This window comes from Tauraco erythrolophus, chromosome 3, assembly GCF_009769465.1.
Source record: "Tauraco erythrolophus isolate bTauEry1 chromosome 3, bTauEry1.pri, whole genome shotgun sequence".
Taxonomy (NCBI): Eukaryota; Metazoa; Chordata; class Aves; order Musophagiformes; family Musophagidae; genus Tauraco; species Tauraco erythrolophus.
In genome coordinates, this window is record NC_141467.1 from 77,399,590 (window position 1) to 77,413,785 (window position 14,196).

General features: G+C 38.7%; 1 protein-coding gene across 1 annotated transcript; it reads left to right on the plus strand.

Moving 5' to 3' along the window:
- The first annotated feature begins 2,039 nt into the window (after window positions 1-2,039).
- On the plus strand, window positions 2,040-13,693 carry OTUD6B (OTU deubiquitinase 6B). The gene is made up of 7 exons (XM_086609453.1): window positions 2,040-2,133; window positions 4,695-4,849; window positions 6,728-6,823; window positions 8,239-8,551; window positions 10,136-10,197; window positions 10,875-10,981; window positions 11,512-13,693. The coding sequence occupies exons 1-7, from the start codon at window positions 2,043-2,045 to the stop codon at window positions 11,594-11,596; spliced, it is 909 nt and encodes a 302-aa protein (XP_086465579.1). The 5' UTR covers window positions 2,040-2,042; the 3' UTR covers window positions 11,597-13,693.
- Window positions 13,694-14,196: the final 503 nt, after the last annotated feature.

The window sequence follows — 14,196 nt, forward strand, 5'->3', positions numbered from 1 at the left end:
TACTGGACAGCATTACTTTCTCAGGTCTCAGCAAATGCTGCCTCCTGTTCCTTGGTTGTTCTTGCTCAGCTGCTGCTCTCCTTTGGCATGCTTGTTGTCTTCACAACTTGCCATGGTGTGGTTTTTTCAACTAGTAATTGGCCATCAGTTAGCTGTTTATAATGTCGAGTTCACTGTTTTCAACCTGTTTCGGTATTTTTTTCATGACCTCCCCAGCGTTTATCATACTGCTATTCTCCAAAATGCACTCCCTCATACTTAATATGCCCTAAAATCCCTGTTCCTGCGTAACTTGGGGTTCAACTGTATTAAGATAATGTGTTGTTCCAACGAGGAACATACTCTCATACTGTGAGATCACTTTAATCAACCTACCTTCATCATCACTTAGCACTTCACATTTGGTCACCTGAGGTATTTATTTATTTGGTATTTATTCTATATTCTGTTTCCGATTACTGCTAAAGACATGGCAGAAGTCTGGACTAAAACCAGCGGTCACTGCAGGGACCTCACTGGATGTATCCCCTTTGACTGGGGACAGTTGCACCGGAAGGAAGGAGCCTCTGCTACCTTCTTTTCTGAAAGATTTAAGCCTGTAGTCCCCCAAAACACTGGAGAGCTCAGCCTGCTTGAAGGATGGGATTGGGTCATATGTCTGAACATCTAATTACAGTGTCTTGTTATGGCAAAAAAGATCATGACTTTTTTCTTTGCTGTAATTTTATGAAGTTCTAAAAGAAACTAAACCACAGAATGTATAAATAGTATTTATTATTTTTAAATATATAGCATTTTTAAGAACGTGTATTAAATGTCATCATATTCATGTATATATATGTGTGGACAAATATATGTAACTGACAAACTGATACAGAGTACATATATATGTTAGTCAAGGCAAATCTAATCTGGATTTGTCCTTATCCTAGATTTGCTGTTAGTATACAGAAATACTTACACGGCCGCCCTAGTGTTTTTCAGTGCTAACCCATTTTCCTAGCTAAAAGCCAATTGACCTCCTCTCAATTCTTTTTAGATGAGACTTTTTTTTTTTCCTAACTGGTCCGTGATCTGTTTTATTCTAACAGACTGGAAAAGCAGGTGGAGGTAAGGGAAAAATACATTTCCAGGTATTGCTATATAAATCTGGATATTATTTCAGATTTTACTGTAATAAAAATGTACACTTTGTGAGATGTAATTTCACAGTGGTGAGGAGACACAAACCACAAACATCACAGCTTGGAAAACCGGAGTCTTTCTGGCTGTTTTTTCTCTTGAAGTAACTTTGGGTAAAAAGCTTGCACACACAGTGTGTCTATTTTGCACAAAAGTGAATAGGTTAAATAATTACTTTTTCCTCAACATGATGCATCATGTGAAAAACCCAATCAATTACTTTCTCACCTCCACCCTTCCTCTTTAACAGGATTTTACCTCTAGTTGAGCTAAATACAGATTTTTTTCTTAGTGAAGACACATCCACAGTAAGTACAGGAACGGACAGGCGATCAAAGGGAGTAGTTCCGCCGTCATTTTTGTCAGGGGACAGAAACCAGGAGGGGGAGTCGCTTTAACTGTAAAAAACAGCCTTTCCCTCCCACGCTGTTCTTGTGCTCTCACAACCCGAAAACAAACGAAATGCTTCCTTTTCCTGCTGCGACCCGACCTCAAGGCCCGTAACGCGAGGGCTCCAGAGCGGGGGCAGAGGCCGCCTTTCCCGCCGGCGGGGCGCACGGGGACGACTCAGGAGCCCGGGGCAGCGGCGACTCGAAAACCAGCCGGCCCCGGAAGGCAGCGGGCAGCACAGGGAGGAACTCTCTCAGGAGCGGACGCCGCCGGGGAGGAGTGGGAAGACCGGGACGCGCGGCGCCGCCCTTCCCACCTCACGGCTGGGGCGACTGCGGGCGGTGGGCGGGGCCAAGCGGGGCGGCGCCGCCGGAAGCGCGCCGGGCTCCTGCCTCGCGCCGGGGTCGGGGGTCACGCGCGCGTGCGCGCGGCTGCTGCCGCCGCAGGGTGAGCGTGTCCCGCGGGCGCCCATGGAGGGCTCCGGGGACGAGGAGCCGGCGGCCGATGGGCCGCTGCCGCAGCTGGTGAAGCGGCAGCGCAAGGAGAAGCGGGAGCTCCAGGGTGAGGGGAGCCACGGCGCGGCGAAGGGCGGCAGGGAGGAGAAGGCTCGGGAGTGGGGGAGGGGAGAGCGGCTCCCTCGCGCGCCCGCCCCGCCGGGGGAGGTGGCGGGGAGACGCGGGCCGGGCTCGGCGTCCCGCTCTCAGCCTTCCTTCCCCTGGGGGACGCTCCGCGGGAGCGAAGCTGGAAGCTCCGCACAGCAGCGGGAGGGACGGCGGCGGGCGCGTTCGCCACCGCACGGCTTGGGAAGGGGAGGGAGCGGCCCCGGCGCTGCCTTCGCGGAGGTGCCAGAGCCCCGCTTTGCGCTGGGCCTGGTGGTTGTCATGCCGGCGGCCTGCTGAGTTCGCCTGCATGTAGTCTTGGTGAGCCTAGCAGTGCCCGGGAGCCGTAACGTAACGCTAGACCATTAACGTAGCGTTAGCGTCTTGCTGTTTGCTTTTAAGTTAAAAAACGTGCGTTGTTGTAAGGCGTTTTAGGTCGAAAAGCCTGCCTGAGGGTCCTCGCTGCCCAGCAGCTGTGTTTTTCTCCGTTCAGAGGGCAGTTGATCTGGAACGAGCTTTCACGTTCTGCCCAGCCAGAGTAAAGGATCTGTAGTAGGAGACCTGTGTGGTCTTACAGTGCTACATATGCACTGTTTATGAGCCACATTTTACCTACCCTGTTACAGTAGAACAATATAATTAAGTAGCTCTGTTAGCTGGATTCTGTTGAGTTTTGTAGTTGATCATAACCTTTTTCTTAAGCCTTTCTCATTGCTGATATATTAAGATGGCCTTTTCCTTGTTTGGCCTTTTTGGTATGTAATGAAATAGGCCTATCTGCAGCCATTTATCAGTTAGAGGGTTAAAGAAGAAGAGAAACACTATTGGGCTGTGTATTGTCATTAAATCTATAGGAACTTACTGTTTGGAGATGCTTTTTTCTCCCTCAAATTTGGTTGAAATTGAGAAGAAGGATAGGAATCGAGCATTGTGGTGAGGTGGTTGGAGCATATGGCACATTAATTGGGAGAGGCTGAGGAATAGAGGTTTTTCCACCTAGAGAAGGTGATAAGGGGTTATCTAATTGCAGTCCTCCACTACCTAAAGGTGAGAGGGATAGACAGAAGACATATCCCCAGTCTTGTCAGTTAGGAGAGGCAAGTCACCTATAGGCACACATTTTCGTACTTGAAAAATACTTATCTATTAAGTACAATGATTAAATTTGACAGATAGCAAAACAGTTTGTAAGAATTAGTATCAGGTGCATCTCAGCCTCTGAAAATCCAGCATCTCCTTCAGTTGATGATCCTTGTCTCTGCCAACCCCCATATAGTCTCCTTGTGTATTTGTGTGTGCCTCGTAAGTCTCCAATTTCCTTCTCCCTCATTATGTTATTTTTTTATGATCAAAACTGCTTTTCTGTCTGTCATACTCAGCTGATTCATCTGTGGGGCTGACTGCTTAACATAAATCTTTCAGTGCGAGCATTCTTACTGCCTCCTCTTGAAAAGTTTCATTATGATTGGTCTCATCTTCAGCTCAATTGTGTCAGTCAAGGGTGAAGGACAGGAAAATGTGTAGTTGATGAGTAGCAAGCAAGCAGGGTGTTAAATAATTGGTGCTGTAACTCTAAAACAGTGAATGCAGAAGTGATGAGAGCTAGCAGGAACTGTTCATGTAACAGCACAGGCTGTGGAAGCTGGGTTTGGTTAACCTGGAGAAGAAGAGAAGACTATAATGGACCTGTTTGTAGTTTCTACTACGTGATAGCAGGAGTCAGACTCTTCAAAGTAAAGCGTAGAGGATGGACTGGAGACAATGAATGAAAGCGGTAACAAGAAAAATCCTCATGGGAGGAAAAATGGAAAATTTTTGCGTAACAAGAATGGTTAACATTGGAAAAAAAACTGCCCAGAAAGGTTGCAGAATGTCCATCCCTGAAGACTTTGAACAGTCATCTGAGTAAATTCCAGATCAATCTGAGTCAGTGTAAGCTAATGTAGCTTTGAATTGAGCCCTGCTGTGAGCAGGAGGTTGATCTAGATCATCTCTGGACGTCCTTTCTGACCAAACTGGTCTATGATTGGAGAAGTGGAGCTTGACTTACAGCCTAAAAACGCTTGTGGAATTTAAGCAAGTTGAGGGTTGGTTGTTTTTGTTTCTTCTTGAATACCCGTTTTGCTTTTAGAAACTTTATTTTAAAGACAGATAAACTCTGTTTTTACTTTTAATTTGCTGCTTGCGCAGTGAAAAATTTACACATCTTTCCTGTGACAGGATTTGAGATCTCAATGGCCAAAGAATCTTTTTGAAGGCAACAGGCTGAAGTTCATAAGTATTTATGATAATAACCTGACACGAGTTTTCTCTTCTTCAGATAGAACATTTGCATCTTTTGAGAAAAATGTAGCTGCTTTAAATGTGATGATCCCAGCAGGCAGTCTCATAGCTGAGCAGTTAAAACATACTTATATGCTGATATTCGTAAATTTTTTTCTGTGCTATTCGCAGTTCTCTTTTCTACGTCTGTGGAGTATTTATATTTAGAAGTAACGTTTTGTTACATTACTTCTCTAACAGCAAAAATTCAAGGCATGAAAAATGCTGTTCCAAAGAATGACAAAAAGAGACGGAAACAGCTGGCTGACGAAGTTGCCAAACTGGAGGCAGAACTTGAACAGAAGCACAAGGAGGAATTCAAACAGCTGCAAGAAGCTTCACCTGAGCAGAATAAGGTGCCTTAACTTTAACTGGAACTGTACAGAACAATTTGTGTTAGGGCTTATTTAACTTTTAAAAATTATAATGAAGGTACACTTTAAAGTATTTCACCTTTTCCTCACAGTATTAGTAACTCTTTTAATCTTTGGAAAGATTCAGCTGTTACGGTGGGTGGGCATTGCTGTTGGGTTTTGTTCTTAAGTCTATGTTTGTAGCTCAGTAAAATTTTTTTTCTAAGTTCCTGTTATATTATTTCACTCTATTTATCTTACTTAGACTACTAGAGTATTGTTGGCCTTCAGTAGGCATTTGACTGCTGTAGTGTGTTTTGTCTTGCAATTCTGTCGACAATGTAACTGACCTTTTTGTAAGAAGATGCTTTCTGTGATGATGAGAATTATCTTCTTAAATGCTATTGTTCTGCCATGTTGGCAACATAGCTACATACTTAAATGCTTCCAGTTTGCTGTTTGATGGCAAACCACTTAACTTTTCACAGAGGCTTAGCATTATTCAAATTTAGCTGCAGAAAATATGACCACCTGAGTAAACTAGATACTATTAAATACTTGTGTGACAAAAAAAAATCACCTATGTTTTAGCACTTAATTAATAAGTAGAGTGTTGGAAACTCCTGTCATAGTGAGTTTGCAATCCATAGACTTAATTCTGTATATCCAGTACTGAGAAAATCTCTATTTGTATCACGTGCCTGAATTTAAGGACCGTTTGTGCATGTAGACCTGTTCATATATTTTTTTTTCTACCTAAATGGGCATAGAGCTTATGGCTGAATTGGTGCAATACAGTTGTCTATGACTGATGCTTATGCTCCATCCTTCTACATCTCCTTAAGTGTTTCCCTAACAGTGTTTGTCTTTTGGCTGTTTAAATCTTGTAAAGAAACAAACAAAAACCTGTCTGCATTACTGTTTCTAGACTAGGTGTTTTCTGATTAGTGACCTAACAAGAAGTTAAGCAGAATGTACTTTTGTTTGAATATGAGAGTGAAAACATTACTGAATGACTTTTAGGGAAATAGACTTGATCTGCTGAGAATTCTTGTGGGGAAAAAAAGGTTTTCAGTTGCGAGAGTGATGACCCTGTAACAATCTTCTGTTGTAGTTTTTAATCAGGTGCTTGAGCAGATGACTAATGCATAAGCATTAAACATAACGCTTCTGTTTACCTGTATCGTAGATTGGTTTTGAGAGTTTGCTTTATTGTGCTAAATGAGCTGTCAAAACTTTATGATGGAGGACCTTTCAAGCTAAAATCCTTGCCCTGGACACAGCTTTGCCTGACAGGATTTTGTTTTGAGATGTACAGTTTCTTTCACTTCTCATTCTTTTTTATTCTGAAACATGTCCATGCTTCCAAGGGTGACATCTGGTTCATACTATTATGGGGTTAGCTTTGTCATTTTTCTTGGGAAGTGTCAGCTCCCTGTCTTTTCCAACTGCTGGTTATACTTTGGTATGGAAGGTGGAGCCTTCTCCTGTTTTAGTTGTCACAGAAATTGATAATGGCTGTTTGGGTACTTCAGTCAGCTGGCACGATGAGGAAAACTCTCCCTTTCAGCCTGTAGGCAGTGTACGCACTTCAACGCGTGAGAGCATGTATGGATTAAGTTTGAGATGCGCAGTTCATAACTGTCTCTTTGTTGAGACTACAGAAAAAGTAACAAAATGCACGGCAGTGGTTTGGGTTGTGAAATGCTTTACTTCTGGCTTTGTTGGATTCTGTGCTGTACACAGATCTTTGTGGTTAAACATCATAAATATACCCTGGAATGACCTAAGAACAGAACTTAAAACTGTTTCAGGAGATGCACATCTCAGTTAAATGTTCTTGTTAGCATAAATAATAACGATTTTTTTTTTTCTTTTTAGACAGGTTCTATAGCTGATGGGGTTGCAAATTTAGAGCTTGAAGGAGTAGAGCAACAGATCCAGCATCCTCGAATATCAAAAGCACAGAAGAGGCGGGTATGACTTAACATTTAAAAATTTTACAAATATTTTACTGAAGTTATATTCACTTAAACTTAACTGTAGTAACCAAAGTTAAACAATTTTGCAGAGGACATTACCTGGCTAATTTAGTATTGATGCTGTACCTACTGGGTGCCTTGAAAATCTGTAAAGCTGATACCTAGAGATATGCAAGCGTTTTATGAACAGTTGTACTTTTTTACCCTCAGCCATGAGCTGGGAATCAGAACAGGTCAGGAGATGACAAATGATTTTAAAAGATTTTCACTAAAAACATTAATAAAGAAATAAAGTATTGAATTAAAATAATGTAAAAAATGCTACATGGAAAATGCGCAAATAGTAGAACTTCACACATTTAACAAAAGAACGCTAATACTGAAATTCTTGTCAATTTTTCAGTTGTTAAGCAACACTACCTGGTGTCCAGGCCATTAGGGTTAAATCTCGTTAAGCTTCAGATGTTAAATTGTGATGGATTAACATTCTCATTATAGCTGCACGAATGTTGGTTCATGGCCAGAGAAGCACTGCTTTATTGCAGAGTCCATCCCCGGTTACACGATCGCTACTGCAGAGCTGCCTTGTAAACATGATTAAAGGATGTTCTTCATTCATGGCACCATGTCTAGGCAAACTAGGAACTCTGTAGTCTAGTTTTCCTATATTGTGGTCACCTAAACCAGTCTGCTCTTGATTTGTGGTGAATTTTAAGCGTAGAAGTGAAAAGATGCTCTGTACTCTTCCTTTTTTATTTGCTCGTTTACTTTGGCTCTTACTCCCTTGTTAACTTAAGCGTAAACTTAGGAAGAATTCTATAAAAGTGATTTTTAAGTAATGTATTATTACACCTCCTCTAGTTTTCTGTGTATGCGTTCTTATCCATCCTTTAGGTTAGGAGCAGTCGTTTATGATGTATAGTACCTAGCCTGAGGGAGTTTCAGTTTCATGACGTGAGCTCCATTATGCAATCATATGTGTAAGTGGTAGATCTCACACTCATTATGAAAGAGCAATATTTTCTGGTGTTGGATTAGAATTCCCATACTTGAGTTGTCTGCCAATGTGATGAAGTAGTTGATTCTGAAGAAATGACTACTATTAATAGCCTTTGTACAGGTGTTGTAAAGTGCGGTTTTGCACGTTGATGCAATTAAGATTTCTCCTGTCACATAACTTCGGGTGTGATGTCAGAGGCAGTTGGGATATATTGGTCACTTAACCATTCGCAAAAGTTTGGGTTAATAGGTCTCTAAGATTTGGTAGTACTGATTCAGGAGAACAATTCACAGTTGTGAATGTACTGAGAAAACATTTGAAGCGTTAGAAGCAAGCACTAAGCCAGGAACTGTACAGGAATCTTCTAAATTTTAACATTTGATGTAATTTTTATGTGGTTTTGATCTAAGGAAAAGAAAGCTGCTTTGGAGAAAGAAAGAGAAGAAAGGATAGCTGAAGCTGAGATAGAAAATTTAACAGGTGCTAGGCACCTTGAAAGTCAGAAACTTGCCTCCCTATTGGCAGCAAGACACTTGGAGATTAAACAGATCCCTTCAGATGGCCATTGCATGTACAGAGCTATTGAAGATCAGCTCAAGGATCGCCAGAATTCCTGGACTGTTACAACTCTGAGGAACCAAACAGCGAAGTATATGCAAAGTCACTTTGATGACTTCCTGCCATTTCTTACAAATCCTAGTACTGGAGAGATGTATACCAGAGGTAAGACTTGTAGCATAAGAGATTTTAAAAACTCTTATAACTATTTCTGATAATTCTCGATCTCAGTTACAGCTGAATTGAGACTAATCTGTTACGGTGTTTGTTCCTGAAATTTGTTACTTTGTTGGTTCAGCTGTGTTCTGTGGAACAAGGAATTATGATCCGCAATGAAACTTGGTACACCTGAATCTTTGTAATTTATCTTTTTTTTTCAAGTAATCTAGCAAAAATTATTCCCCATTTAAAAAAAAATAAATCAGAACTTGCTGGTTGCAAGATGATAATTATGTTCTGGGATGTGATTTAAATTGTATTAAAAACTTGTCTACTAGGTTAAGGATGAGTTTTTTGTCAACTTTTATATTAATGTTTTAAATTTACATAGGAAAGCTGTTAAAAATGAATGTGAAATTCAACAAATATATTTTATAATAGTTTGCATAGATGCTTTTTCTTGTTCTACCCTTTATTTTTACTGTTTACGCTAAGTCTTTTGGAGCCCTTTCAGACTAAACTGAAAAATATAAAGGCATTTAGTGTGGAGCATTGGTGTAGGCTGAGTAAATGCACTTAAATGGAGTTTATGTACTTCTTAGTTGAGCAATACATGATTTATTCATTTCTTACTGTGTGTCTGGAACACCATGCGAATGACGTTTTTTTAACTTACTGCTACATGCATTTAATAGTTACTGCTGTGGATCTCATTTGATGACTAAGGGCTGTTGTGAAGTAGGAAGAGTCTTTGTCGTATTGAGAGAGAGAATTGTCACAGGATAAATGTGCCCCAAGAGAAGACTGAATGGAATTCTGCAGAGCAGCAGGGAGTTGTGGTTTTCTTATGACTCTTAAATCTGTTATAAGGGGAATGTACAAAAAACAATTCTGAGCAATCTTCAGAAAATCTGTTATTTCTTTATCAGAATCTATTCATAGGGTTCAGAATCCTGAAGGATTGTAATTTATAAATTTGAAGGCTTGGTTTCTGTAGAATATGATCTGCAAAAGGTTTATTTAGCTATTAACAAAGGAACTATTGATAATAAATACTTCAGAGGTTAAAAACAAGGCCATTAATTTGGAAATCTTGTAAAAAAAAAAAAAAAGAAGAAACCAACCAATGGTTGAACTACTTGTACTTACAAGATTTGAAAAACATACCTGAAACTACCTAATGTAAGAACTAAGCATGCTACTTGCGATCACATTCTTTTCTGGAGTCTGAAACAACACCCTTGGAATCTTAACAGGAAGAAAACAGTATGCACTTTCATGCTTGTTGTTAACAGTTTCCTGAATAAAACATTTAAAATACAGACCTGTGCTTCTTTTTGTTCCTTTATTCCCATACTTGTTTTTATTCCTGTCCTGAGTCTTAATTTTTCTTTCTAAAACAGTTACGGGTTTTTTGTCCTCTGGTATTTTCCTTTTCTTTTCCTTCTCTTCACTGAACCTACATATTTTCCTGTATAATGTGTTTGGATTTTTTAGGTTCTAGTTCTTCATTGTACAATCAGTATTTTTCCTCAGTTGCTTGTTCTCAAATAAGAGAAGTACTAAAAGTTGTATTTTCTTTCCCTGCAGATGAATTTGAAAAATACTGTGATGATATAGCAAATACAGCTGCATGGGGCGGGCAGCTGGAAGTAAGTATTGATAATTTTTATTTGCAAAATTCTGAAATGGATGTATGTGTCTTCAAAAAAGAGCTTCTTAAGAAAGAATACCTGAAGGCATAAGGGCACGTAGTCAGAAATAGTTTATCCAGAGCTTTCTCCTATGATTATAAATTGTTTTCCCCAATTAGTAGCTTTTCTGATAGCGTGCTGCTGTTCTGATGTGTTCGACGACATGCAAGTTAATGAAATCCGTAGTTCTAAATATCCCTAGAAAGACTGACAGTATGAGTGGGGGAAGACTTTCGAAGGAGAAAGCATTTTATTATGCAGACTTAGATGGTAGCAAAGCTGACTAGAGCTGAGCATTGTTATATTTTTGTAATGTAAACCAGAACTTAAGAAAATATGTATTTGTTTTAGTTTGTGTCTTATTTATTGTTTTACGAAAAAGTAGTTACAAATTGCTGAAGCTAGCCCAGTGTTACCTGTGTTGTATCATCAAAACAGTGATTAATTTAAGGCAACTTTTCTCAATGAAAGTTTAAAAAGTTGAAATAATTTTTCTTATTTTAATAGTTTATTTTCTAACAATATTTGAAGTATTATGCCCGAACTCATGTCTGCTAAATCTAAATGCCATGTCTTCCTCTCTCCTCTCTACATTGGATTTAATCCTATTATTGAATTGTTTTTATGCTTTAAAGCTGAGGGCTTTGTCGCACGTTTTGCAAACACCTATTGAAGTAGTGCAAATGGATTCCCCTCCCATTATTGTTGGTGAAGAATATTCAGGCAAACCAATAATACTTGTGTAAGTATGAAATTTTATCCCTTCCTAAAATTAGTGCACTTATTTCTATAGCAGAGAGCTCAGCTTTCATTCTCACCTGCTCTTTTATTTTCTGTTATGTATTCGATGTTGAAACACTGCTCAAATAACGATCTTGCAGGTCAGAAATTCCATTTGTGATTGACACAGTTTAAAGATTGTAATTAGAGTTCTTAAAATGCTGATAATCAGCCTGAAGTATGATTCAGTCACTGCTTTATAGAAGGCTGCAAGGTCATTTTACCTGTTAGATAATTACAAAATAATAGTGAAATTGATATAAGATGTTGCAGGAAGCTTTTTTTTTTCCTCTTCAAAGTGTATGTCAATCTGTGCCTGAAAGTCACCAGAATGAAAAACTGTCTATATTAATACACTTCTGTTTAATGACCCTATATATTTTCTGTGCTGAAGCCTGAATTTATTTAAGCTGTCTTCCAGTGCTGTTGATGTTTGGCATGGCACATACTTTTAGCTAAACTGAACACTAATTCTGTAACTTTTTTTTTTAGGTATATGAGACATGCCTATGGTTTAGGAGAACATTACAATTCTGTAAAACTTCTAACAGATACTGCTACAGAAAACGGCAGCTAGCATACAAGAGTCATAAATCCGCATGGATAACAGTCACATCTTGATGCATTGGGCTCCAGACAATTCCCAGACAGACTGGAATAAAACTAAATGGAATGGATTAAAAATGAAAAAAAGACATACAAGGCTTCAGTAAAAATCAGAAATAGCTCTTGATTTAAAACAAAACCAAACTGAAACTACACAACAGTATTTTGAACTTGTTGGTATTAATCATGTTTAGAAGATCTCTAAAGCAATGGCTGTGTGGATCAGAAATTTTGTTTTAATAGAGCTTCATCCCATGCTGCAGTGAAAGTACCGAGTAGTAAATGTTTTGGTTAATCTGCATTTCTGCTGAAGGATTAAGGTTACTTGAAAGTTCCTGTTACGTTATTTCTGGCAGATTTTGATGATCATGGAAGAGTTATGGCATTTAAAATAGTTGATTTTTTTTTGATTGGTGGAATATTCTCTACAGTGTTTCTTTACTTCCATCAAGATCTAGCTTAAATGTTGTAGTGGGGATCTCCTTTGTTTGGGCAGGGAAGAGCTGGAGGCAAATCCAGTAGTAGAATATCCTACTTGGCTGAAGGAGTTGCACAATGTTTTTATTGTAAGGACTTTCTTCTAAAATTTTTTCCAAAGTTCGAGGACTTCACTTTTTTTTTTCCCCTTGCTGTTAACAGTAGAAACTGAAAACTCGATGCTGTTCCTAGCACTGAATCTGTGGGAAGAGCATTGTTGTTTATGGCTGTACATCATAACATTGATGCAAATTAACTGTGCTGTTCATCCTTCGTAGTCTTGCATTTGTGCATTTCAATGATTCAGAAATCTTTCAAGCAAAAAGCTCCTCAATGTCCAAACTTCAGGTAGTGAAACTCCTCTGAACTCATCATTTATGGGTCTGCTGATCTAAGCACTTCATGGTCTAAAGTGTGCTGTTTTATAATACTTAAAAGCTGTTTGCATACAGGTATAAAAATAACCACATTGGGTTTTCTCAGTAACTTTAAAAGGTGATCTGCAGAAGAATTAATTTTCTTTTTATTGCTCCTTGTGATGCACAGACTTAAAGAGTGTTTTTTTTAATATTTCTTGACTTTTTACATTAAAAACTTAGACTTTTGTCTTTAAGTCACTGTAAATGTGATTCCAAAATTAGCAGCATACTGAAACCAAAGTTGTAATGGAATGGCTTTTTAACAATAGAAGCAATTGTAATGTTTTTTTTTGTGATGGTTGTTTTGTTTTGTTTGTTTGTTTTTAAAGCCTTGCTCAATAACATAATAATTGTCTGTGTTTTAGTGCTGATGAGTTGATTTGGAGAAAAATGGTTCATGTCAAGTTTAAACACCTTTGCCCTGATTCGAGGATTATGAGCTAACAGTGTGCATCTTGTAGTCCTTCAGTAAAGCTAGCCAGCAGCTGACATTCCTGGGATTTATAAATTTGAAAGAAAAATCTGCTCTTACTTAAGAAGGAGATAAGTGTTCACTTTAAGGATCAGATTATGTCTGATTTAAAGCACTTTGAGAGAGGGGGGGAAAAAAATCAGACAATTATAGCAGGTGGTTTTGGACAAGCAGAACTTGAATTATGACTTCTTTAGACTGGTACCTGCCAACATAACAAAGTATCAACCAAATCAGAAGTTTTTACATCCTTATTTATCTGATACTGTATAGCAAATATAGCTGTATTTATAGCAGCTAGTTTACTGTGGAATTTGGCTTACTGTCTTGATTGTATAAAACAATGTTTTTAATTTCAAACAAAAAGTTGGATAAAACCATATGGAGAAAGTGTCTCTATGCATGATACCACTATGAAGTTCACTAAAAATAATAGTCAGAAATACTCTTCTCTGTGTTGCTTGGAATTGATGTGTTACGAAATGCTCATACTGCATTTTATAGATACCCTGTGAAGAAAGTTCTTTGGTTTATTGAGTTTTCATTCTTGTTTAATTAACTAACAGAGAAAAGATGCCAGAATGATGTAATGCCTGTACCAACAGTTTGTCCTGTTGAAGATGTTTACAATTTGTATAAAGCGAAATGATGTTTTAATATAGTGAATGAAAGATCCTTACTCATGCTGTATGGGACTTGCCAAAAAGTAATAAATTGGTTTATTTATGGCAAAGCTTGTGATCACTTTTTATTTTTTACTTAAGATTATTTGCTTGTTAATTCCTAGTATTAATAAGTTTATTCTCTAATTTTTTATGTCTTTATGGTCTTACTGTTGTATGAATTCTCCGACAACTTACTAGTCCTATTCAAGCAGACAAAGCTTTACTCTTTATGAAATGGTGTCTAAACAGAGTTTGTCCTCAGTGTTTTAGCCGTTATACTTGAACTCTTCTCAAAAGCTGAATTTGAAAGTACTATTGACCTTCTCTGTACATAAAAATTGAATGAAACGGAGAGATTTTTTTCAGAATTTAGCTTTTTGTCAGATTACATTTTCCCTGCAAAACAGTACTATTTCTTTTGAGTTTATATGTATATGTATATATAAACTCGACAGCTGCTGAGCTGGGCCTCACCGCAGTAGACTGGGACATGGAAGAGACCGGCCTCCTCTGGGAGCCAAACACGGCGTTTAGTGTT